Below are 26,530 nucleotides of genomic sequence, written 5' to 3'. Positions count from 1 at the left end.
TGCTGGTTTGAAAAAATAAAGTAATTCAACAGGTTTTTGAGGCATGTAAATATATATTTTATATTCTAAAATGTCTTGAATTTAGCCAGCTGCTGAGTAATTTTATTGAAAAATCTCTATGTTAAAGGATTCATTAATTCATTGAATACTTATCCTCAATCCTGTTCCAAGAGTCAGTCTAAATGCATATATCATTATTTTGGTTAAACACTGAGCCCAACCAGGAGCTCCCATCCGATGGTAGTTGGAGAAAATGAAGACATGAAATATGTCTAAGCAATATGGCTATAGAATGAATTAAAGGAGAAGTTAAGTATGGCTATAAATGGCCAATGGATTTTTTTAGATCAGTTCTGTCTTGTATTAAATTATAAACTGTACACTGTTCTATAAGTTCCTGTTGTATGGCAACCATACAGAGAAGCCTTGTATCAGTGGCACTTTGGAAAAGGAAAGACCATGGGGTGAAGTCAAAATTGGGGTGCTGATGTGGAAAGAGAGCAGAATCACCTGAAGATAGAACAGAGAGAATTCACTAAGGATACTAGAATGTGAGGTGGTCTGTAGGAACATAAGCCCCAGTCAATTCTCAGATTTCTTTTGGATATGTCTGGTTTATATAATAAATGGAATGAAGGCTCAGATGTATTCTATTTGAATTTTAAGGGAAAAGGTAACCTCTAAATCTCAGGGAACCCTAGGCACTCGACTGTTCAGTTGTATTTTTCAGGCCATTCAGTTCCAACGTAAATTTTCTAATGCAAACAGATGAACTATACTAAATATTTATGGAAGAGAGCATTGCAATTCTTTACATATTCGTTCAGAAAACAGAGGAAGAGGGGTGCCCTGCCTTGCTGGCTCAGTGGGAAGAGAATCCAACTCTTGATCTTGGGGTTGTGAGTTAGAGCCCTATATTGGGTGCAGAGATTACTTAAAAATAAAATCTTAATAAAAAAAGGGGGGGGCACCTGGTTGGCTCAGTCGGCTAAGCATCCACCTCTTGATTTCGGCTAGGCCATGATCTCATAGTTTGGGAGTTCCAGCCCCACATCAGGCTTGTAGCTGATAGTGCAGAGCCTGCTTGGGATTCTCTCTGTCTCCCTCTCTCTGACCCTCCCTCGCGTTCATAAGTTCTCTCTCAAAATAAATTAAAAAAAAAAAAAAAGGAAGGAATAAAGAAAGAAGGAAAAAAAGAAAGAAAGAAAGAAAAAGGAAGAAGAAAACAGGAAGAGGGAACACTTTCCAATTGAGTACAATATCAGCATTACCCTAATATCAAAACCAGACAAAGACATTATAGGGGGAAAAAAAAAAACCCTGCAAGTATTTCTCATGAACAGAGATACAAAAAAATTTTTCCAGGATTCTGCATATCAGACATATCCAACAAAATATAAGAAGGATAATATCTGTAATCAAGTGGGGTTTAGTCCAGAAATGCACCTAAAAATCTATTACATTTCACAGTAAGACCAAAAAAATCATGTAATTACCTCAATAGACACAGAAAAAAAAGAAACTGACCAAATGCAATAGCCACTCACACATGACATTTTTAGCAAACTAGGACCAGAAGGGAACTTTCTCAATCTGACAGAACCTACAAAGGGGTTCTAACTTACTAATGGTAAAAGACTAAATGCTTTCCTTCTAAAACTAGTGACAGGCTGGCTCAATCGCTTAAGCGGCTTAATCACTTAAGCGTCACACTCAGACTCTTCATCTCAGCTCAGGTCACAATCTCAAGGTTTGTGAGATCAAGCCCCAAGTTGGGCTCTGCGCGGACAGTGCAAAGCCTGCTTGGGATTCTCTTCCTTTCCTTGTCTCTCTGCCCTCCCCTCACTTGTGTGAGCGTGTGCACACACTCAAAATAAATAAACTTTAAAAATAAAAAAAAATAAAAATAGTAACAAGGCAAGGATGCCTCTCATCACTTCTATTCAACATTGTACTAGAGGCACTAGTCTATACAAGAGGGCAAAGTGAAAAAAAAGGCATAATGATCTGAAAGGAAGGAATAAAACTATCTTATTTATAGACTACATGATCATCTGCAGAAGATCCTAAGGGATCTAAAAAAACAAACCACTCACCAATAGTATTAAGTAAATATAGAAAAGTCTCAGGATTCCAGGTCAAATATAAAAATTAACTACTTATATATACTCACAACAATCATAAATTAAATTTTAAAAAGTATCATTTGCAATATCATCAAAAATAAAAAATATTTAAGGATAAATATAACAATATATGTTCAACTATACAGTGAAAACTAGACAATATTGCTTAAAGACATTAAAGAAGCTTTAAATTATTCGGGAGAGATATCAATTATGTCAATTCTTCCCAAACTGATTTAATTTAGTGCAATTTCAAAATCCCTGCAGTTTGTTTTGTAGATAATGATAAATATATATGGAAATACATATGGAAATGTGGAAGACCTAAAATAGCCAAAACAAACAAAAATAAAATATAGCCAAAAGAACACCGAAAAAAGGCCAATGCTGGAGCATTTCAATGAACTGATTTTGAAACTTAATTATAATCACAGTAATCAAATCAGTGTGGTCTCAGAGTAAAAATAGATATATAGATCAAGGGAACACAGTAAATAGTCCAGAAATAAATCCAATTACACATGGCCAACAGAGGTTTGCCAAAGACACTAAGGCAATTCAACCGGCAAAGGCTAGCTAGAACAACTGGAAATATGTAAAGACAGAAATTAACCTCTATCCTTACCTCGCACCATAAAGAATACTTCATTGAAATGTAACAAAGACCTAAAACTACAAAATTTCTAGAAGATAACATGTAAAAAAAATCTTCGAAATTTTGGGTTAAGCAGTTTTTCTAAGACCCTCCCCCAAAAGGCATTAACTATGTAAAAGAAAAAAAATGGATAAATTGCATTGAAATTAAAATTTTTTGCTCTTCAAAAGACACTAAATAAAATTAAAAGGCAAGCCACAGACTGGTAGAAAACATTTCAAAGCAAACCTAATAAAGGACTTGATATATAACATAAAGTACTGCAATATATATAAAGAACTTTGAGATAATGACCATTCAAATTAATAAACAGCAAAAGATGTGAAGAGATACTTCACCAAAGAGACAGAAATTAGCACTAATAAGCATATGAAAAGATGCTTCAACATCATTAAGCATTAGGGAAATGTTAATTAAGACCATAGTAAAGATACACCTATAGACTGCAACGGCTATAGTTTAAAAGACTGACAATACCAAATGTCGTCAAGGATATGTATAGAGGGACCGGCACTCCCATAAATTGCTGGAGGATATGCAAAACGGTAAGCACTTTGGAAAGGTTTCGGAGTGTCTTTCGCCACAGTCATGTATTTATCATACGACATGGCAATTCCATTTTTAGGTATTTACTCACAAGAAAACATTTATCCACTCAAAGACTTGCTCATTGTCATAGTACCTCTATTCATTGCAGCCCCAAACTGGAAAAGAACTGAAGTGCCTGTTAATCGGCTAATGGACAACTAATTGTTGTATACCCATATATCGGAATACCATCCAACAATCACTACTGACTGACCAACTACTGATGAAACACAACAGGATTAATCTCAAAAGCATTATTTATGCTAAGTGGAGAAAAAGGCAGACACAAAGACTGCACAATAGTTTGACTCCATTTGTAAGGAATTCTCGAAAAGGCAAACCGTACTGACAGAAAGCACATCACTGGTTGCCAGGCACCGCGACGTGGGCGGAGGGAGTGACCGCGCAATTCTTTCAGTTTCATCGCGATCGTGTGGCGGAGCCTGAGACAGAATGCTTAACAAGCTGACTTTCCTTACCATAGTTTCTGGAAATTATGCAAGTCTGCCCGTGTTCAGTGCTCCTCCTAGTGGAACTGCAGTGTTTCTTCCAAAGCCACTTAGTACAGGAGTTCAGGTGGCCAAAGCTCGCCCGGGGACACCTCCTCAGCCTTGCCCACCCATCTCGTGACCTTCCAGCACCCTGTTTACTGTGGCTGCCTTCCAACCCATTTCTGACGCTTTCGAGTTTCCCTTTCCTTTTCCAATTCTCTTCCGCCCCCTTACAAGAGCGTCGGTTTCGTTTCCTACTGAACTGCCGGCTCCGCCCCCCAAACAGCACGTGGCTAGTCCGGCATCTGAGCGGGGGCGGAGCACAGGACGCTACAGTTCCTCGACGCCGCGGCGAGGTCCGCTACTGTGGCTGCGCACCGCGACGCAGGGAACCGATTTCTTGGGAGCTCCATTTCCAACGAGGTCTGGAGAGCCGAGGCGCGGCTGTGGAGCCCGGGAAAGGGGCGATGGAGCGGAGGCCACGAAGGGGGGCGCGGGGCGGCGCGCGCTCGGCTCCCAGGCCGGCCCCGGCGCTTCGAACCACAGCGCCCGGGCGCTCCGCGGAACCGCAGGGCACGCAGCTCTGGCTCTTCCCCAGCGCCGCTGGCCTCCGCGGGGCGCTGCACCAGAGGACCGAGGCGACGCGCCAGATGTGCTGTACGCGCGGGCGCCTGGTGGTGTTGGAGCGCGGCGGGGCCGGCGTCGAGGTCCACCAGCTGCCGGCGGGGAGCGACGGCACCAGGAAGCCGAGTGAGTGGGCGGGAAATGCCCGCTCGGCCGTCCTACCTCTGGCTGGGGGTGTGAGGGTGGGCGGCCGGGGGACCCCGGTGTAGCGCCTGCGGGGCGGGGGCGGCACGGACGCTTCTCTCCGGAGCGCCCCGATTGTAGGTGTGCCGTCCTCTAAACGGGAAGGAGAGCTTAGAAACCTCTACGCCGCAGCGGTCCGCGGTGGCCGCAGAAATGCGCCGGGCCCGGTGGCTTTTGCGTTTGGTGCGTTCGATTCCCTGTGCTCTCCCTTCTCCACGTCCCTAGTTGGCGCTGAGTTTGCGGGAGGGCGGGGGGCGGGGGAGGAGGGTATCGAGAACTGGGTCGCGCACTCCACACGTTGGCCGCGTGGACCCAGCGCGCTTGCCGGCAGCATCTTCTTAGCTAGTCCGCTTTTAGCACTGGTGTCTGTTCAGTTTGGTTGTCACTTCTTTTTAGAGCGCACCGGTTCTGATTTTGTGTGCCTTTGGAGAATACAGTTCTCTTGTTCCCAACGATAATATCTTATATATGCAAGCAATTTAAAGAGTGCTTTCAGTTGCATTTCTCCGAGGTGGTAATCTCTACAGATTAGGTGTCAGGAACTGTGGTTTAGATTTTTTAGGTGGAGGAAACCAAATGGCCACATAGAAACTTTTGCCCATCTGAATAGTGAAGAAAATGGTATTTTACCAGTCGTTTTGCTTTTACCTTGAGTGAAGTCAAGCATCTTTTTTTCTATTGGCCATTTGCATTCTTTTTGAATTGCCTTTTCATACCTTTGACTAGCTTTTAAAAATTTGAGTTCTTAATTTTTTTCTTATTTATTTGAAAGAGTTATTTGAATATTAAGAATAGCCCTTTGTTCGTTTTATACGTTGCGATGTTTTCCCAACTTTTGTTGGTGTTATTTTACGGTCTCCTTCTACAGTCTTCTTTTAAGAAGGGTTATGGATTTTGTGTTACAACGCTATCCACAGTCTCAAGTTTTTTTGTTTTTGTTTTTTCTTAATGTACTCATCCTTATAGGAATTTTAAGCTTTTATTTTTAAAGTTAAAATTTTTGATGCACTTGAAAATTATTTTGATTTAAGGTAATAGGGGAATCTAGATTTATTTGTTTCTCCAAATAGCTAGTCTGATGTCCCAGTACCTTTTTTGAGTAACCTTTTTTTCAACTGATTTGAAGTGCTGATCTCTAAAAAACGTTAGTCTGTTTAACCATTTCTCCTTTATTACCAAACTGTTTTGCTGCTCATATCATTTGTAATATGAAGTGGTTTGTGCGTTGAGATTCTTACGTGAGTAAATTCTATTTGATTAGAACCGAAAAGTAAAACAAGTTCCCACATCTAATTTTTGTAAACAAATGAAATAAGAGTAAATGGTAACTGTGGATAATTTTAAATCTCTTAACTTTTAAAAAGAGTTAAATATTCAATAATGCCAATAAAAATTCTTTTAACAGTATCCTTCCTTAAAAATAATACCCCAAGAACTTGGCTTTTATATTGAGCAGTTAGGAGGGTTTTATTATTGTTATTTCTTTGTATTTGGAAAGAGTATATCTCAAAATACACCATGTATTTTCTCCTAAACAGTTATGTCTTCCAGATACTGTAATATTTTCTTATAGACTTTTTCATTTCTGTCACTTTAAATTTAATTTTTCTGTCTCAATTTATTAAACAGGAATCTAAAAGCAAATATTTCATTGGTTATATTAAGTCTATATTCAATTTAAAACAAAGTATGAATCCGTGCTTTCCCAAATTGAAAAAATCCATCATCAAAACAGTAGTCTTTGCTAATTTGTCTGCTTTTCTTTCTTGAATTTTTCTTTAAAGAGAAGTTCATGTTAAGTCTAAGGTTGTCCAGTTGAAATGTTTTTCCAGGTGTTTTAAGTGTGTTATAATGAAATCAGTAATAATAGTGAGTTAATAACCAGACTGATGATAGTTCCTGGTTGCATTTGCTCTGCAGAGTGCATTAAGTTAGGAAAAAAAACGAAGATACATTCCGTGGACCAAGGAGCAGAGCACATGCTGATTCTATCCTCAGATGGAAAACCATTTGAGTACAACTATAGCATAGAACATGCAAGGTAGGGAACTTTTTTCTTTTATTAAGAAATATTAAGAATATTTTTCTTTTATTAAAAGGCAATCATAATTTTTGTAGGAAAATGTTACTTTATATGAACCTTGTCCCCTGCTTTTCATAGTGGCTCTTAGTAAGCAATTCTGAAATGACCAGTGAATTCCATCAGTATAATTACTATACCAGGTTGTGTCCCATAGGCAAAATGTCTTGCTTTGGTATTTGAAAGACATGATTGTTAGTCTGCCTCGCCCCAAATTGGACTTTCACATTCATTAGATTATTTAACCCTCATAATAATCCTATAAATTAGATTACCAGAAATAAAAGTTTTCAACCTAGGAGAAAAATGGCATTATCAAGGAATGATTTGTGAGAGTTTTTCCTAGTAGATTGTGTGAATTAGAACTTATTTTTATCTTGTATTATTCCTGTATCATACAATTAACTGTTTGCAAAAGAGGCTTAAAATCATTTGAATATAATAATACAATTCATGTTATTTTACTTTTTAAACCACCACTTAAAACATATAGTATTTTTTATAATTTTTGATGTACTGAATGTGAAGCAGTAAATTTAAATATTTCCTTGACTTTCATCCCAATTAAATACAATTAGTAATTTTAACATTGATATTGTGACTTTTATTACAGTGATTGACACGAAATATATTTTCTTTCATCAGGTTTCAATGCATTTTACAAGAAAAAAGTATAATTCAGATCACATGTGGGGATTATCATTCTCTTGCACTCTCAAAAGGTACTTTTCTAGAATATTGGTTTTTAGAGGAAATAAATGCATATATATGTAGAACTAGTAGAATGTGTATGCGTCACCTTGCAACAGACAGAAATATGGTTTTGAATTTGATATAATTCAGGGCACTTACTCTTTTTTTTTTTTAAGTAAACTTCAGGCCCAACTTGGGGCTTGAACTCACAACCCTGAGATAGAGTCCATAAAGAGTCACATGCTCTACTGACTGAGCTAGCCACATTCCCCAAGGCACTTGTTCTTAAAGGAAATACAAAATAAGAGAATTTTTGGACATATAAAATCTTCAGGTTTCCATAATTATTATTCCTACATTTTATTCTGTCAAATGACAAAACAAAAACAGTTTAGTAAAGAATTTGATACCCTTTGTTCAAGGACAAGCGATCGATGGATTGGGAGTATAGTGCATCACAAGCAGTGGAGCACTGTTTTGGAGGGATTTTGTACAAGAGTGAGTTTTATAGAGTGTTAGAAGCAGTACACTACTGCTTGTGTAGAAATACGGCATGATTGGTTGGGGAAGGTTGAATATTTAACCCTACTTAGAAAGATCAGGAAACAAGGAAATAAGCATATAGCCCAGAGCTGGTTTGGTGTTTGGGGATTGGCTGACTGGATATGTGGCGGTTCTGGTCAAGCAGAGCATCTAAAGGAACATATAAGTTCGGTTTGCTGACATGGCACCTTGGGCAGGAATGGCTCCATCTTGACCCTAGAGATTTTTCCAACAATTTTGTGTTTTTATTTTTTAAGTATAAAACAGTGAAAATATTCTGAATAATCAAAATCATCGTGGACTCAGCATGGGCCACCGTTTTCAAGAACGTTCTTCCCTCCTTCTAGTGCTCTTTTAGCTCCTGTAGCAGGAGCTTAGAATCCCTTGGATCTGCTCTTGTGGCCAGTTTGAAAACCTCTGATGTGTTTTCACATTACCATTTGAATTCAGGGATTCTCCCCAGCCCTTATTATTTTTTGTTTCTTATCAGAAATAAGGAATGGAAGGCAGTAATAGTGGGAAATGGAAGCAGTGAATATAGATTATTTCCTAAAGAAACTTGACCATGGAGGAATAATTATGACAGGAAGGTAATAGATGGGAATTCAGGGCCAAGGAAAAAAAATTTAATAATTTTTAAAATATTTTTTATTTGCTTTGGAGAGAGAGAGCGAGCACAAGGAGTAAGGGGGAGAGAGGGAGGGAGAATCCAAAGCAGGCTCCAGACTCTGAGCTGTCAGCACAGAGCCTGATGCAGGGCCTAACTCGTGAACCTGGAGATCATGACCTGAGCCAAAGTCAGATGCTTAACCTACTGAGCCACCCAGGCACCCCTTAAATAATTTTTTAAAAATTTTTTAATGTTTATTTATTATTGGGAGACAGAGAGACAGAGCGTGAGCAGGGGAGAGAGAGGGAGATATAGAATCTGAAGCAGGTTCCAGGCTCTGAGCTGTCAGCACAGAGCCTGATGCGGGGCTTGAACTCACAAACCGTGAGATCATGACCTGAGCCGAAGTCGGACGCTTAACCGACTGAGCCACCCAGGCGCCCCAACTTTAAATAATTTATAAAATGTTTACTTACTTTGAGAGAGAAAGAATTGGGGGGGGGGGGAACCCAAGTAGGCTCCATGCTGTCAGCGCAGAGCTGGATGCAAGGTTCAATCCTACAAACTGAGTGAGATGATGATTTAAGCCAAAATCAAGAGTCAAATGCTTAACTGACTGAGCCACCCAGGCGCCCTGGATTTTTAATATATAGGACAGAGTAAATAAACTGATGGGAAACCTGAATTCAAGGGAAGTAAATCCAGAATTTGACCTGTATTGAAGTTTGAGAATATGAACTGTGCATTGGAAAAAATTGGCCTGGTTGTTTGACTTCATCCATTTAAGAACACATATTTCATTTTGAATATCTACTGTGTTCAAGTTAAAAAAGATGAAACAGCCAACATTGTGTCTTCAGGAACCCCAGAGTCTATTGATACGGGGCAAAAGAGATTTTCAGGGCTTATTACTGGTTAATCATAATCTAGGAAGACTGAAAGTTGGAGAAGCAAGAAAGGGAACTGATCAAGTCATCATTATATTTCTGGTGACTGATAGGCAGATGATAGTTACATTAAAAAAAATTTTTTTTTAACGTTTATTTGTTTTCGAGAAACAGAGCAGGGGAGGGGCAGAGAGAGAGGGAGACACAGAATCTGAAGCAGGTTCCAGGCTCTGAGCTGTCAGCACAGAACCCGAGCAGAGCTCGAACTCGAACTGACCGACCTCGAGATCATGGCCTGAGCTGAAGTCGAATGCTTAACTGCCTAAGCCACCCAGGAGCCCCTTTGATGGTTACTTTTGAAGGAGAAGCTCTGTCTCCCACCAGAGTCTATCTGTACAGTATCTTAGCTCAGTAAGCATTAATTAATTAATGCTCAGGTAGCATTAATTTTTTGATATGTTTTTTCAGACTCTGATGTTGTCAACTCCATTAGATAACATCTAAGAACATTTCTTGAAAAATGTGCTCTGGATATTCAGTTAATGGGAGAAGAAGCAGACTCTTTCAAGATACTGTGCTGTAATTTCAGATGTGTAAATTATTTAGGATTTTCAGGCACATGAACAGAGTGGGTGGGCCAGAGAGAAAACATTAATTTTAGGTTTTATTTTCCCAGATGTAGAATGTTTCTGGTTTTCATGTGCCTATATTATGAGTTTTTGAAAATAAGTATTTCTTGAATTTGATTGTAATATATTCAGGTGTCTTCATTCTACCTGTTTCTGTCCATTTGGGCTGCTATAACAAAAATACCAAAAATTGGCTGGCTTAAACGAAGAAATTTACTTCCCCCAGCCTGGAGCCTGGAAGTCCAATTTAAGGTGCCAGCAGATTCAGTGTCTGTTGAGGGGCAAGAGAAGTCTCTGGAATTCCTCTCTCTCTTTTTTTAAAGATTTTATTTTCAAGTAATTGCTATACCCAGTGTGGGACTCAAATTCACAACCCTGAAGATCAAGGGTTGTATGCTCCACTGACTGAGCCAGCTATTCGCCCCTGGAATCTCTCTTCTAACAGGGCATTAATCCCATTCTTGAAGGCTCCATCCTCATGATCTCACCTAATCTTAACCACCTCGCAAAGGTCTACCTCCCAATACCGTCACATTGAGAGTTGTTAGGATTTCAACATGTGAAATTTGGGGGCAGGGGCACAACCATCGAAGAAGCCCACAGTCTAGTGATGTCAGGCAAAGGGTGTGTTCAGAGTTTATTATTGGTAAATCACAATCTAGGAAGATGAGGTTTGGGGAAACAAGGACATAACCACTACCCTTTGACGTGGGAGGTAAGGAAGTAGAACTGTTACTGCTAAAGAGAAGATTATTGTAGTTTTTCTGTCTCAGACATGTGGGATCTAGGAAGTTGAATGTAAGAGACTGGTAGTATGGATAACATATATAATACCCTTAGTTAATGTCTCCTTCACTTTAAACTTAATAAGGCAACATTTTGTTTATGTCAAGGTGGTGAGCTTTTTGCGTGGGGACAGAACTTACATGGCCAACTTGGAATTGGAAGTCAGTTTGCCTCAATCGCCATACCACAGATTGTGGAGAACCTGTCAGGAATTCCCTTGGTTCAGATTTCTGCGGGAAAAGCCCACAGCATGGCCTTATCCATGTCTGGAAACATCTACTCCTGGGGAAGAAATGATTTTGGACAACTAGGCCTGGGCCACACTGACGGTATTGGAACATTTTCAAATTCATATTATCAGTAAATATATTTGTTAAGTAAGAGATGAAGTTAACACAGTCCTCCCTGTCAAAAATGGTTCAGATCTTCACTTTCATTGGTGCTGTTCTTCCCAGTTAGGTTTGGCTTCAGGGCAGAGTCAGTCTAAGAGATATGCATAGTGTGGAAGTTGTTGCTGCAGTTGAGGCATGTGTCAGGGTTGTGTGGGCTAAGGGAAAGAGCATTGGACTGTGTTCAGAATATCCAGGCTCTACTTCTCACTTCGCAGGTAATGAATAGCAGGACCTTGCTAAGTCCCTTAACTTTTTTGTAGGTGTTATTTTCTTTCTCTGTAAAGTGACGCATTTGGATGAAATGACCTCTGATGTGCCTATGCACCTAAATGTCTGTTAATATAATTATATCCATGTTAGGACAAAAGGATACTAAAGATTTACCTAAACTCACATATTCTAATCTTACTCCGTAAGGTATTATATCTGTATACACAGATACGGAAAAAACATAATTCTCATCCTTGAACTACTTCCACAAAGCAGATGTCAAACTGATGATCCAAAATACTCTTGTTGGGGTTTTCAGGTGTGTGAAACTGCTGTGTTACTAGCTGTGGTAATACACATCATATCCCCTGGGTTACTGACCACACACTGCATCTTTCCCCAACATGGTCCAATGTTAATTACTCAGGAGAAACCATAAGTCAATGTTAGAAAACTATTCAAAGGATGGAAAGGGATAAAGAGCACTTAAACTGTTTTTACTCAATCTCAAAGTGCCATGATAAGGAAATCGTGAAAGAAAGAAGAGGTGGTGTGAGGCAAGGACACTAGTAGAGAATTTAAAAGGAAGAAAGAACCTTTATGTTCATTCAAAGGGTACTTTTAGATTTGAATTGGAAATCCCAGATATGCTACAATTAAAGTTAATCAAGTTAGGTTCAAAGGAGAAGAGTGGGCTCTGGGAAGTGGCTTGACACTTTCACAGGTGAGTTCTCCCATGCGTGGCCCTTTGACCACTGCCTCACCCCCATTTTTAGGCCTAAATAATATACCAACATAGAGGCCTTTCTTCTTCGAAGGTGCTGGGAATTGTTACTGCCAGCTGAGAGATAGTCCAGGTATTACTAGCAACATGGAACTCCAGTGTCCAAGTCAGCATTTTCTTTTGATCACTTCAACTGTTCTTTTCCCTGCATAGGTAAAGATTTTCCTTCCCTTATTGAAGCACTGGACAATCAGAAAGTTGAATTTCTTGCTTGTGGTGGCTCTCACACTGCCCTGCTCACAAAGGTGTGTGTATCCTTATTTCTTCCACGGAAGAGCCTTGTAGTGGGGGAAGTACTAGAACACCTAGGTGGGGGTACTTAGTGTTTCCCTGGGAAGAGGGGTCACTTTCCACATACAGGATTGTCCTCCTGATAATTTGGGAGCTTTGCTTTAACAGTCCTTCTATGAATTATTCACGGATGCAAAAGCATCTGTGAATATTACTTCTGTGTTGTATTTCTCTAGAATCTCATAAGAAGTTTCCTTTCCTTAGGATGGGCTGGTATTTACTTTTGGTGCTGGAAAACATGGGCAACTTGGTCACAATTCAACACAAAACGAGTTAAGACCCCGTTTGGTGACTGAGCTTGCTGGGAATAGAGTAACCCAGTTAGCATGTGGAAGGTAAGTTGTAAAATGTCTGCGAAATTTGATAAAATCAATATGATAAATTTAGGTAGGTAGTTTGATAAAATTTCCATCAGTTTTTTTGTTTGAAATAAAAGTATTAAACATTTTCAGGGGCACCTGGGTGGCTCAGTCGGTTAAGTATCTGACTTCAGCTCAGATCATGATCTCATGGTTCGTGGGTCCAAGCCCCGTGTCAGGCTCTGTGCTGACAGCTCAGAGCCTAGAGCCTGCATCAGATTCTGTGTCTCCCTCTCTCTCTGCCCTCCCCAACTTGTTTCTCTCTCCGTCTCTTAAAAATGAATAAATGTTAAAATAAAAAATTAAAAAAACATTTTCAAATGGGTAAAGATGCTTAATTTACATTATTAGATAAAAATAATCTTTATTTTAGTATGTGTATTTATTTTCGTTGATTTTTGTAAGATTATTTATTTATTTTGAGAGAGACTGCATACAGCAGAGGGGCAGAGAGAGAGAGAGAGAGAGAATCCCAAGCAGGTTCCATGCCGCCAGCACAGAGTCTGACTTGGGGCTCGAACCCACGAACCATGAGATCATGACCTTAGCCAAAATCAAGAGGTGGATGCATAACGGACTGAGCCACATAGGTGCCCCAATTTTTTTTTTTAATGAGAACATGTATTCACTTTTTGTTGCCCCTTTAGTGCAATATCATTGTAACTGTTCAAATGTACTTTCACCTAAAAAAAAAAAAAATAAGTCATTTTATTTGGGGGAAAAATAAATGTGAATCACAAAGAATTGTTCATTGTTCTTTTAACTCCTCGGGGACCAACAATATCCTGAGTTACTATAATTCTTTGAGAGTGGTCATTGAGGATAGGACAAAGTCAGATGGTTTGAGTAGAATATTCTAACAAGTTTGATTTTCACAGCTTTTTTTTTTTCTTTTTGAACAAAAGTAGAAAAACTTGCTTAGGCTCTTTTGTTTACTTAATTATTTCTTGATTTGGGGTTGTGGTAAAGTTAAATATTTTCATCCAGATGCACTTACTCTTCTTTGGGGCAATTTTTTCTCATTAAACATAAGCAAATTCAGGTTCTATCTGAATGTTGGGTTCACTTGTTTATTTACCAAAACCTTTTCTGTAAAAAACTGGTGTATGTATTTTCAATCTATATACCTAATTCTTTTATGATCCTGGAGTAAAATTACATAAATGGATATTAAAGTAGACCAGATTATTGGGATGATATGATTCTCTGCATTCAATCTGTCTGCGTTAACCAAGGGAACATTATCACCACTCTGGATGTTTCATAACACACATTTAAGTAGCATGTGTTTCAAGAGGAGTTGTCACGTTAGAGATACCTTAATAAAAACCAGAGCAGTTCTACTAACACAGAATTCACTGGAAACACTCTCAGAACTGAATGTTGTTAAACTCATTTATATTTATTATAAGAAGCGGATACAAATTAGAACCAAAGGAAGTGATGTATAGGACAGAGTCTAGGGGGAGTTCAAATGAGCTTCCTCTGTCCACTTCCCTTGGAGCCATAGACGGAATGATATTACCTCCTCCCAGCCCGATACATGACAAGGTGTAGAGTTTTGCTGACCAGGGAAGTTCACCCAAGTCCAGAGTTGTTATTGGGGTTTCATTGCTTAGTCATGGTTGATTGAATCATTACTTACAGGGTTGAACTCAACTTCCAGCCTCTCCTTCCAAGCAGGTTAGGCTTCCATGCAGTCAGAGGGGTCCTCTAAGAGCCACCTGCTGGGTAAACTCTTAGGTGTGATCTCAGGATCCTGCCATGAATAACAAAGATACTTCTATTACCTGGGAAATTCTTATGGCCTAGAGATTTCCTCCCAGGAACTGAGGACAAAGGCCAGATTCTTTACTTACACATTCTAGAGTGGAAAGGACCATGGAGCAGATTAGTATCATTGTGGTAAAGATCTTTGGGAAATAGGGAGCTCAGAAAGGATCACCTAATTCCATCTTCTAGGATGGGGAGAGGAGGGAGTCAAGAGATGGCTTCTCTCAAGCCAAGGCATGAAAAAGAAGTAGAAAGCAAGGGGTGCTTCTTGTTCCTGACAAAGGGAACATCATTTGCCAAAGCACAGCAATCATGGCCTTGGAATCGTTTGGGATTCCAAAATCATTTTAGCCACACATCGATGCTATCTTAGTTTCCAGATGGCTAATTTCATCTGATGAGAGTTGATTAACTAGTTTCACTCACTGGGTAGCCTAATTTCAGCAGTTTACTGTGTTGCTGTGTAATCTCTTCATTGTAGGTGACTGATAATTGACCATATGTATTTTTTATTTAATAGGCAGCACACACTTGCCTATGTTTCTGATTTGGGGAAGGTCTTTTCTTTTGGTTCTGGAAAAGAAGGACAACTGGGAAACGGTGGAACACATAATCAGCTGATACCACTTCCCATGAAATTGCCATCAAATGAAGAACTCACATTTGGTAAATTTTGTTAGGAGCACAGAATTTGACACTTTATAAATACCTTTGTCGAGAAATTGATTTTTTCTAAGTATGTAATGTAGCAAGGAAAGAAATGTATAGCTATGAAGGGAGCTTCTCTAAACATTGGTTTCATGTTTTTACTTGTAAACAGGTTAAAATATTCAGTATAATTAAGTCAAAATAACCATTAGTCTTCAGATTAAGTCTTATCCCTTCAGATTAAGATTAATGTGAATGTAAAATGATAGAACATGAAATAGGTTATACGGATTCAGAGATCTCTGCAGCCTCCGATTCTCATTTGCAGCAGACCTATTAATTTCACAGTGATTGGTTTTCTTACCTGGTAACACTGACTCTCAATCCCGTCAAGCCCTGAGAATGATGAGCAGCTGATTTATGCCAGGCACTCTGACTGCTTACCCCTTACTTGTGTTATGTCACCCATCCAACAGTTCTGGGAGATTTGTGCTCTCAGTCTCATTTTACTGGAGGTACAGAGACTTGGAGGGCAAAGGGTTAGCCAGTTCTCAAGGCCTGTCAGCGGTTTGGCCAGATTTGAATGGTGGCTTAAGCCACAGAGCTCTGAAACCTTCTACCATAGAAGTGCCTCAGGAATGCTTATTTGCTTCTGAAACCTTAGTGGTGACCTAAAGTACCAGTATTCTCATAAGTTCTTTGGGAAAATGAACAGTAGGGTTATTTCCTTAAGCAGTTCATGTATTTGATTTTTACAACCATTTAGACTTTTGAAGTACTTATTTACATTCTTTAATAGTTCTTGGTTATATCTGGAGTTGTAGAATATGGTTTTTAGTAATGAGAGCTAAATTAAAACAGGACTCAGTTAACCAAATAGTGGTTTGACTGTATTTTATACCTAAGCATTTTCATTAAATATGGATGTCAAAGCTGATGGTCACCTGTCAACCTTGCAGGTCACCTTTGTTTGCCAGCTAGACTTTACTCTGAAGAAAATGTATATTACTGCTTCATGGATGGGAAATGTGTTGAGTCTTTTTCTATCAAAAAGATAAAAGAGGGGCACCTGGGTGGCTCAGTCGGTTAAGCATCCGACTTCGGCTCAGGTCACGATCTCACAGTCCGTGAGTTCGAGCCCCGCGTCGGGCTCTGGGCTGATGGCTCAGAGCCTGGAGCCTCCTTCTGATTCTGTGTCTCCTTCTCTCTCTGCCCCTCCCCCATTCATGCTCTGTCTCTCTCTGTCTCAAAAATAAATAAAAACGTTAAAAAAAAATCAAAAAGATAAAAGAACTAAGTTTAAGAAGAATCTGAAATGATTTAAATAGAGTGTGCATGTTTGTGCCAATGACTTTCTGCACTCTTACTTTCTGTACTTACTTTCTGTGTCTCCCTTTTAGAAAGCCGTGCCTCAGAAAAGGAGTTAATAATGATTGCTGGAGGGAATCAAAGCATTTTGCTCTGGATGGGAAAAAAGGTAAAAGTGGATCTCTAGATGTTCTATAACTTGGTTTTTAAAGCAAAACAAAGGGTTTTACCAAGTGTGGTGAATTCCAAAATCATCTAGTTCCTAGTCTGACTTTTGGAAAATAAACATTATTGATCCTTTACTGTCTAAACTACATAAGTATTGACTCCCAGAAATCAGCAGATTTGTCTCTGGTAAATGTCAAATCAGATTTCCTTAGATCTTTCCTTAACCCTGCCAATGGCATTTGGTCAGTATCGTAGCAAGCTAACAGGTTGACATTCTGAAATTTTTTTTTATTATTATGTTTATTTTGAGGGGGGGTGGGAGGGGCAGAGAGAGAGGGAGACACAGAATCCGAAGCAAGTCTCCAGGCTCTGAGCTGTCCACACAGAGCTCCATGTGGGGCTCGAACCCATGAGTGAGATCATGACCTGAGTTGAAGTCGGACGCTCAACCGACTGAGTCACCCAGGTGCCCCCCCCCTTTTTTTTTATCATTACTATGTTTATTTTGAGAGAGAGAGAGGGAGAGTGAGATGGAGTGCGACAGGTTGACATTCTAAAATGATATTCCCAGCCAGTACTGAAAAAGACCAGAGGTTCATAGGCCTGTGAATAGTGAGCTCATAACCTCCCCACCCTATGTTGCTGAGACAATCCGAGTTCCTCCTTTCTACACACAGTCCTTTCAGCCTCCCCTTGAGGCTGTGTGATGCTCATCTTAATCCAGTTATACCTTACAAAGTGCTACGTGTTGGAGCACTCAGAAGTTTACTTCAGAGTTAAGCCCCTTGGACAAGAGGTTGGCAACCAGCCAAATGATGTTACGTCTTGGTTAGAATCTCACTTTATGATTTCATGGAGCTATGTTAATCCATATTTAAAAATCAGTATTACCCTGTATCCTTAGAATGTGCCTAAAAGGTGGATACCTGTTTCTGTTGTGTCTAAATTGTTGTGTTTTACTTGTTTGTTTACAGAATTCCTATGTTAATCTGAGGAGGAAAATTCCTACATTGAACGAAGGAACTGTAAAGAGATGGATTGCTGATGTGGGGACTAAACAGTGGCAGAATACAAAAAAGTACATATCATGTGTCTTTCTGCTCATTTAGTTCTCTAAAGTCGTGTTTCCCCCTGACTGGTTCTAAACAATACAGAGATGTGAGGTTTTATGGTCTTCAGAGAAACAGGACCGATACATAGGGTGTGTGTGTGTGTGTGTGTGTAGAGACAGACTTATTTATTTTTTTAAATGTTTCTTTTATTTATTTTGAGAGAGAGAAAGTGTGTGAGTAGTGGAGGGGCAGAGAGAGAGAATCCCAAGCAGACTCTGCAGAGCTCACGGGGCTCAATCCCATGAACCTATGATACCATGACCTGAGCCAAAATCAACAGTCAGATGCTTAACTGAGTCACCGAGACACCCCATGAGACAGAGACTTAATTTTAAGGAGTTGGCTTATGTGATTGTAGGAACTGAAAGTGCAAAATAATAATGCAGGCCAGCAGGCTGGAGACCCAGAGAAGGGTTAATATTGCAGCTTGAGTCCTAAGGCATTCTGGAAGCAGAATTCTCTATGTCTGGGAACCTTTTTCTCTTAAGGCCTTCAATGAATGGGTGAGGCACACCCTCAGTATGGAGGGTGATCTGCTTTACTCAAAGTCTATTGATTTAAATGTTAATCTCCTCTCAAAAATACCTTCGCAGGGTGCCTGGGTGGCTCAGTTGGTTAAGAGTCTGACTTCAGCGTAGGTCATGATCTCTCTGTTCACGAGTTTGAGCCCTGTGTTGGGCTCTGTGCTGGCAGCTCAGAGCCTGGAGCCTGTTGCAGATTCTGTGTCTCCCTCTCTCTCCCTGCCCCTCCCCTGCTCATGCTCTATCTCTCTCAAAAATAAAAAATAAACATTTTTTAAAAATGTAAAAAATACCTTCACAGCAACATCTAGATTGGTGTTTGATCAGATATTTGGGTTCCGTGGCCTAGCCAGGTTGACACATAAAATTGGACATCACAACTAACCTGTAAGCTCCATGGGGGCAGCTTTCTTTATTGCAAGTCTTTGTACCTTTGATATGTTTGCATATATTGTGACTCTTCTGAGCAGGAAATACAGTTTGTCTATATAATTTCTCAACCCTGTTTGACTTTAGAACCACTTGTTGGTGGACTTCTATTCACAGCTGAACAGTGTGGGCAGTCTTGATCAAAACAGTGCAGCTCCTTCCATCTGTAAAGATTATACTTATTTTTATAAACCTTTCCTTTTAGAGATATTTTTACGTTTAGGTAATGGTTTCCTAATTCTGAAAAGTAGTTGTATGAAATAGTTTCATCATAATGGGCATAGATGACCAAGAACGCTGCTGGTGACTCCGCTTACTGTGGTAAGCACCGAGCAATGTATGGAATTGCCAAGTCACTGTGTTATACACCTGAAACTGATACATTATATGTCAACTATACTTCAATAATTACAAACAAAAAACTTGTGCTGTTGCTTCCAAGATGCAACTTGGGTGTTTCCCACCACCCCCATCCTTCCATTTAATATCTGGTAATTTTTTTTTTCTACTTAAGTGGAACAAAAATAAATAGGGCTTGGAAAGCTGAGTGGGATGGGAATATTTTATTTATTCAAGGAAATACCCTAGGTCAATCCATTTCATCTTTCCCTATGGCTTCAGTGAGTACATTATCTTTTTATTACTCATCTTTGCCACTGAAATTTTAAGATTGGAAGAATGGAAGAGACTTGTAGATGCCCAAGGCAAAGCGTATGCAAACAAATCCAAGACAGAGAAGTTTCAAGGACTGTTATGAGATGTTTTATTTATCATATCTCATGCTTAAGGAGGCATACACTATAATTTGTTTTAACCACCATCTTATTTATAATACAGGGAAATCAGAGAGATATTTTCTTCTCCTGCTTGTCTGACTGGAAGTTTTTCAAGGGAAAGGTAATATAATATATATATATATATGTATATGTTTAAGATTCTGTTAAAAATAGTGTGTCCAGCATCATGACTGTAGTTAATACCATATTGTATACTTGAAAGTTGCTGAGAGAGTAGATCTTAAAAGTTCTTATAAGAAAAAAAAAAATCTTAACTTTAAGTGCTGTTGGATGTTAACTAGACTCAACGTGGTAATTATTTCACAATATATACATAGATCGATGTGTTATGTTGTATGCACCTGGAACTAATATGTTATATGTCAGTTTTGTTTCAATAAAAAAAAATATGAAAGATTATAAAGAAAATGGCTTGCGGGTAAAATAATTAGTTTGGTGTTTTTATCTCTTTTTAAAAATTACTTTTTCTTTTTAAAGTAGGCTTCATGCCCAGCATGGAGCCCAGTGCACTGAACTCACAACCCTGAGATCAAGACCTGAGGAGATGAAGAGTTGGACGTTTAACTAATTGAGCCACCTGGACACCCCTAAAAATTACTTTTTTTAACAAAAGCATATATATGAACACTGTAGAAAATGTCAAAAATAAAGACCTGTGACTGAAACAAATGAAAATTGGGGTGCCTGGCTGATTCAGTCAATAGAGCATGTGACTTTTGATCTCAGGTTGTGAGTTCAAGCCTCAAGTTTGGTGTAGAGATTATTTAAAAATAAAATTTTTTTAAAAAAAAGAAAAAATGAAAATCACCCATAATCCACTTAAAAGGAACAGCATTTGTTTATATATCTTTTTTCTGTGCAAATTTATTCTTTTACTAAAAATGTGATTATGTTGTTTATATATTATTTTTGTTGTTGTTGAGAGAAATCGCAAGCAAGGGAGGGGCAGAGAGCCAGGGAGACAGAATCTCAAACAGGCTCCGTGCTGTCAACACATAGCCTGATGTGGGGCTCGAACTCAAATTGTAGGATCATGACCTAAGCCAAGACCAAGAGTCAGACACTTAACCAACTGAGCCACCTAGGTGCTCCTGTATATTGTGGGTAATAAGCTTAGGAATCCCCTGGGCTTACACCAATGGGTTAACAAGGCATAAAGAAGTACAAAGCCATAGGATGCTCACACCTGAGTTTGGGTAAACAAGATTAGAACCCCAGGATAGAGCAGGGGGTGAGAACCCCAGGATAGAGCAGGGGGTGCAAAGGCACCCAGAATAGAGAGGGGTGCAAAGGCCCCCAATACAAATGTATATGAGGTAAGCAAAATTAGGCATTCAGGGCAACAGTGCCCCCCAATTTAGTACTATAGCAGAAAGCTGCTTTCATAGGAGGAAAGGACCAAGTTAAGTAAACAGGTAAATAGGGCTATAGACCACTGCACTGTGGGTGACGCTGCCCAGAGTGGAGCTGATTAGCGCAAAAAAAAAAAAAAAAGGGTGCCTTGTTAACCCTGAGGTTATTTGCCCTATTTGTCTTATCCCCTAAGCTAGCTAAGATAAACAGACATGGCGCCTTCTGTCTGCCGTTAACATCTGCTCATCTGCCTGGCGCCAGGATTTTGTTTTATATTGACCCAAACACCATATATCTTCAAAACTCCCTTTGCCTCATGCCCGTGAGTTAATGTTCACAGATTCATTGTCTCTTTGTGCATGTCCATCCCATTTGTAAGCCTTCTGATCTTAATTAATACAGGGCAAGGACCCTTATTTGGGGCTCTTGTCTTTTCCCAGACATTAGTCATCTCTTGCTTTAATCCTGCATCCTGCTCTCTTGGTGGCCAAGAAAGAACTTCAGACTTAGAGTCTATGACAGTATATTACTTTATGTTTAATATATTTGTCCATTTTCTATTTATTAATAAGTTAATGTTATTCAATATTTTTCTTAAACATGATTGTGATGGTATTCCATGGGAAGGACATAACCTTAATTTATTTAGCCATTACCTTACTGCAAGATCGTAAGTTTTCTTTGAATTTTTGAATATTATGAAAGAATGACTTCGCACATCTTTCCCTAAATATTTATATAATATTTATCTGAAAAATGTTATTGATTTTCAGACAGCAAATACATGTATTATTTTATAAAGAATGTGTCTATGTCCAAGACACTGAACATATTTAGTTAATAAATGTAATTCACAAGTTAAGATACTTAAACATTTCATTAGTAATTTTCTGTTGCAACATTAAGAATTTACTGCTCTGAAGTAAATTTTTTTAAACCCAACTTTCAGTTCATGTAACTGGGAGAAATGGTCATTTTTTTCAGAAATGGGAAAAACCTTTAACTTTTTTTTAAGTAAATATTTAAGGTAAGACAATATCTGAGTTAAATTTGGATAGTATACATACATATATATATAGTTAATTCGGTCTTGATGTTTTTTGGCGTTTTAGAAATAATCATAAGTTGTCAATTGCATTTTCAATTGTATTTGTATTTAGCCAAATTACATTTATTGTAAAGCTGAGGGAAATACTAATTTTATTGAAATGAAAAAAGGTTCAGAAGAAACTTTTCATCTGAATTAATAACCTGATAAAATATTTTATTTTGAAGAGTGCTGCTTCACTTACTTATCCATTGATTTTTCCTTCTACAGAAGAGCTGCAGAAACGATGCCTGTTCACTTGGACTTAAATAAAGCAAGAAATGCTTTTAAGGAGTTAACTCAGAAGGACTGGATTGCTAACACGGTAGTATTCCTTAGATTGTTATTTAGGAAAAGAAACTACACTAAATCATTTTTTATAAGAACTCAAAATTTCAGAAAAAAATACCTTGTTTTGAGAGTCTCTGAGAGCCTGTAGCATAGTAAGATGAGATGAAACTCACATGGTATTCAGGAGTTGGCCCCCTGGGGGCATAATGTTCGCTATCATAGTCACACAGATTACAAATAGTCTGAATGGTAGGGCACACACACACACACACACACACACACACACACACACACACACGTATGCACAGATGCACATCCTCTCTAGAGGGAGTTTTGTCACCTCCTGGCTGTAAGGAAGGTGATTAAAGGATGTGTTGAGATTGGTACACTACCATACAGCGTGTTCTTTGCAATGCTCTTAAACGTAAGTATAGAAATGAGAACACTTGTTTTTGGTGTGAACATCCCCCTTACCAGGGACTGCCTGGATTCTTTTTCTCTGTGTTTTTCTATAGGTTTTAGAATGTTGTTACCCTTTTAGGGATTGTCGCTTCTTTGTTTCAGTATTAAGTCTTTAGGTTTTCCACTTGCAGATGCTCCAAACATGTTTCCTTTATTAATTTAGCTTTTCTTAAGCAGCCTTTATTAATTTATTTCTCTGTTCCCTTATACTGGTTGATCTAGGGGTAGTTCTGTCTATGTTCGCTCAGTCTGTTTCTTTTTGGGTCTCACTCTGGTTCCTTCTCTCGCCCTCTCTTTCACTTCTCTCTCCCTAGGCCCCTCTGTCTTCCCCCTTCCATCCCCCTGCTCCTCCTCTCTTTCCTCCTCTCCCTTTCTTCCTTCCTGTCTTCCCTATCTCTCCTCTTTCTTTTTCCCTCTCTCCCATTCCCTTCTATTTCTCTCTCTCTTCCTTTCCCCCTCCCTGTCTTCCCCTCTCCCTCTCCCTCTTATTTGCTCTTGGCCTCTGTTTTTGTACCTTTGATTCTTTTTCCCTTTCAGTCTCCCTGACATCTCTCCCTCCTTCCTCTCTGCTGCCTTGCATGCTCTCTTACTCTGCCATAACCACCATTCTGTATCTGAGCCTCAGGGTCTCTTTACACACGCTTCTTTCTCTCAAGGGAAGATGAAAGTTTAATTGTGTTAACTTTGGCAGAACCACAGCCCTATTGGGGGTCTGAGGAAAATGGATCCCTAATTATGCACCTTTATCAGGACTCTGCAGCATTTAGTGGAAAGAGCACCATTTCTGCATCTGTGGAGAGATGAGTTTGGGCCAGTTCCTCACTAAAGCTAATTATACCTTTGATTGTGCCAGAACAATATTGTATGATATGCTGTCAACATAATCATAGAGCAGTCTTCCATTATTTCAGACCAGATAGTTGGATCATAAGACCTATAATGTTTCTTTCTATTTTGAGATTTCTGTGACATGGATACACAGATTTTTGCAATTCATTTATTAATTCAGGAAATACTTGAATAGTTGCTATGTGTAGGGCACTGTGGTGAGGACTCCTGATGAAAATGAAAGATCCATACTGCCTGTCTTTAAAATGGTTAGTGGGACCCACGACACGAACATGCAGATGTTAGTGGGAAGACTGGATGTGTTTTCCACTCCACTGTCTTCCCTGATGTCTCACTTAGAACCTAGTAGATGTATAATAAATATTTTTAGATGAATGAATTCAGTCATCACTAGGGCCATGGATTGTCACCTCTACTTAGACTACTCAAACAAGGTCCCCAGAGTAAGTACAAATTTACCAGGTGCCTACCTCAGGAATAGCATTCCTGGCAGTCAGGGAAGTGTACCCTGAGGCCCAGTGTGTGAAACAATACAACTGACCCGAGAATATCACAGTAGTTCTGCAGGGTTGGGAGAAGGTTGTGAGGCTTGAGGATATGACAGATGATGAGCAAAGAGGTAAGAGGGGTGTGTGTTACCAAGATTGTTTATAAAATAGGTATGTGCCCTCTTAGTACTGAACCATGTAGTAGGAGTCTGGCTTAATGAGTTTTTTGTTTGCTTTGTTTTTTGTTTTTTGGGGTTTTTTGGTAATGTTTATTTTTGAGAGAGAGAGACAGAGCATGAGCAGGGTGGGGCAGAGAGAGGGAGACACAGAATCTGAAGCAGGCTCCAGGCTCTGAACACTGTGGTCAGCAAAGAGCCCGAAGCAGGGCTCGAACTCACAAACCATGATGAGATCCTGATCTGAGCCGAGGTTGGATGCTCAACTAATGAGCCACCCAGGCACCCCTGGCATAGTGTTTTGATATAAAAATAGATAATTATAAGAATTTATACATTTAGAGATACCATTTAGCTAATATCATAATTGAATGATTAAGAGTGTGGGCTTTGGAGTCAGAAAGATCCAGAAGAGATTCCCACTTAGCTCTGTGTCCTTGAGCAAATAACAGATTTCTTGCCTGTAAAATAGGGTCAATAATATCATGTATGTTCTAGAAAAAAATAAGGATTAAGTGACGTAATTAACATATGTAAGTCACTCAGCATAACATCTGACAAATAAGTACTCCATAAATACTAGCATAGCTTTTGAGTGGGTTTTGAAACAAATTATTTCTTTTATCTGATACACATCACATAAACATTCAGAATTGCATTTGAATTTTTGCTGAACACTTGTGTTCTGAATTGGGGAAGTGGTAAGGATGTCAGGAGCTGGAAACTAGAGTTTGTAGTGGAGAGAGTTCGTGATGAGACAGGTGGTCATATGAGAAGATAGTTGGAAACCGTGTTGGTTTTTGTTGTTTGGATTATTGCTTTTTGTTTAGGGTTACTATTTTTGTTTTTCTTTGGTGTTCTTAAACATTCTTTTTCTTAAAAAAATGAGGGGGCAGAATGTAGTATTTATTATTGGGAGGGCTGCCTGTTCTGAATTCCTTGTTTATCTAGTATTCCTTGTTGATCTAGTGTAATTCTTACACACGTGATTTCTTCTTGACCTCCTTCATGTTTCATAGCAATAGAGTGGGGATAATGCTCATCACCTACCTTGGGTATCTGGGAGGCTAGGTGAGATGGGATGTAAATGTGGATTTTAGGACTGAATGATCACTCTAGTTGGAATGAAACTCCAGGTTCTAGATTTTCTTTTATTACAAGTTGCATCCTGCTATGTTTTGAGTGTCTTTTTCCTAATCCTTTTTGACCGCAGATAACTACATGTCTCAAGGATAATCTGCTCAAAAATCTTCCGTTTCATTCTCCACACCAAGAAGCTTTAGAAATTTTCTTCCTTCTTCCTGAATGTCCCATGATGCATGATTATAACAACTGGGAGAGCCTGGTGGTTCCGTTTGCAGAGGCTGTTTGTGCCATGAGTAACCAGTCTTTAGAGGTTCTGGGTAAGACTGAAGATTTCACGTTTGAAAATACTTTCACCATCCTTTCCATGGAAACACATGCCTGCTAAAGTTATAGCCAAGCTTAGATACTTGTAAATATGTTCATGGTTTTTAGTTCATACTGTTAGCATATTGTAAAGATGCTGTAGTAATTATTATAGTCATTCAAAATAGATTGTTTTGTACCTTTTAAGAGTTTTGGTAATGGTACATGTGTGGTTTGGGCATGAGGTCCTTTGTCCCCAACTTTTCATTATGAAAAATTTCATACATACAAGTTGAAAGAATAGTGCAGTGAATACTCATATATTCTCTACTTCGGAGTCAACGACAGTTAATTTATTGCCATGTATGTTTCTCTCTTTATGTGAAGAGTACATTTTATTTTTGCTGAGGTACTTGAAAGTAAGTTGGAGACGTCATGACATTTTACCTATAACATTTCAGCATGCATCTCCTGAGAACATGAGATCCTACCTTACCCCATCATTATCACACCTAATAAAATTAGCCATAATTCCTTAATATCTAGGTCATATTCAAATTTCTGCACCTGTCCCAAAAGCATTTTACAGCCTTTGTTTTGAGTCTTAAGTCACTTGTCCTATTGAACACCCCACATCTAGATTTGTCTGATTATTTCTACCTGTTTCTGTATCTCCAGTACACTGGCTGTTAGATCTAGGGTCTTGGTTAGATTTAATGAGGTTTTTGAAACAAACAGCGCATTCAGC

The 26,530-nt window shown here is 39.0% G+C and overlaps 1 protein-coding gene and 1 long non-coding RNA gene across 2 annotated transcripts in view; one reads left to right on the top strand and one right to left on the bottom strand.

Annotated features, from left to right (window-relative positions):
* LOC113599591 (uncharacterized) overlaps positions 1-3,988 on the bottom strand; it is a 34,133-nt gene extending 30,145 nt beyond the window's left edge. The window contains exon 1 of the long non-coding RNA XR_003420510.2: positions 3,849-3,988. This is a non-coding gene — a long non-coding RNA (uncharacterized LOC113599591). The remainder of the gene's footprint in view (positions 1-3,848) is intronic.
* The window catches only part of HERC5 (HECT and RLD domain containing E3 ubiquitin protein ligase 5), a 45,994-nt gene continuing 23,314 nt past the window's right edge, over positions 3,851-26,530 (top strand). The window contains exons 1-12 of the mRNA XM_027060637.2: positions 3,851-4,610; positions 6,588-6,708; positions 7,393-7,469; positions 11,003-11,224; positions 12,435-12,526; positions 12,777-12,907; positions 15,225-15,370; positions 16,753-16,829; positions 17,803-17,906; positions 19,728-19,787; positions 22,359-22,452; positions 25,607-25,796. Of these exons, the coding sequence (XP_026916438.1) occupies positions 3,866-4,610; positions 6,588-6,708; positions 7,393-7,469; positions 11,003-11,224; positions 12,435-12,526; positions 12,777-12,907; positions 15,225-15,370; positions 16,753-16,829; positions 17,803-17,906; positions 19,728-19,787; positions 22,359-22,452; positions 25,607-25,796 (2,059 nt within the window). The 5' untranslated portion in view covers positions 3,851-3,865. The remainder of the gene's footprint in view (positions 4,611-6,587; positions 6,709-7,392; positions 7,470-11,002; positions 11,225-12,434; positions 12,527-12,776; positions 12,908-15,224; positions 15,371-16,752; positions 16,830-17,802; positions 17,907-19,727; positions 19,788-22,358; positions 22,453-25,606; positions 25,797-26,530) is intronic.

Source organism: Acinonyx jubatus, chromosome B1 (genome assembly GCF_027475565.1).
Source record: "Acinonyx jubatus isolate Ajub_Pintada_27869175 chromosome B1, VMU_Ajub_asm_v1.0, whole genome shotgun sequence".
Classification (NCBI taxonomy): domain Eukaryota; kingdom Metazoa; phylum Chordata; class Mammalia; order Carnivora; family Felidae; genus Acinonyx; species Acinonyx jubatus.
Note: the sequence above shows the minus strand (reverse complement) of the source record. Positions and strands in the feature narration are given on the sequence as shown.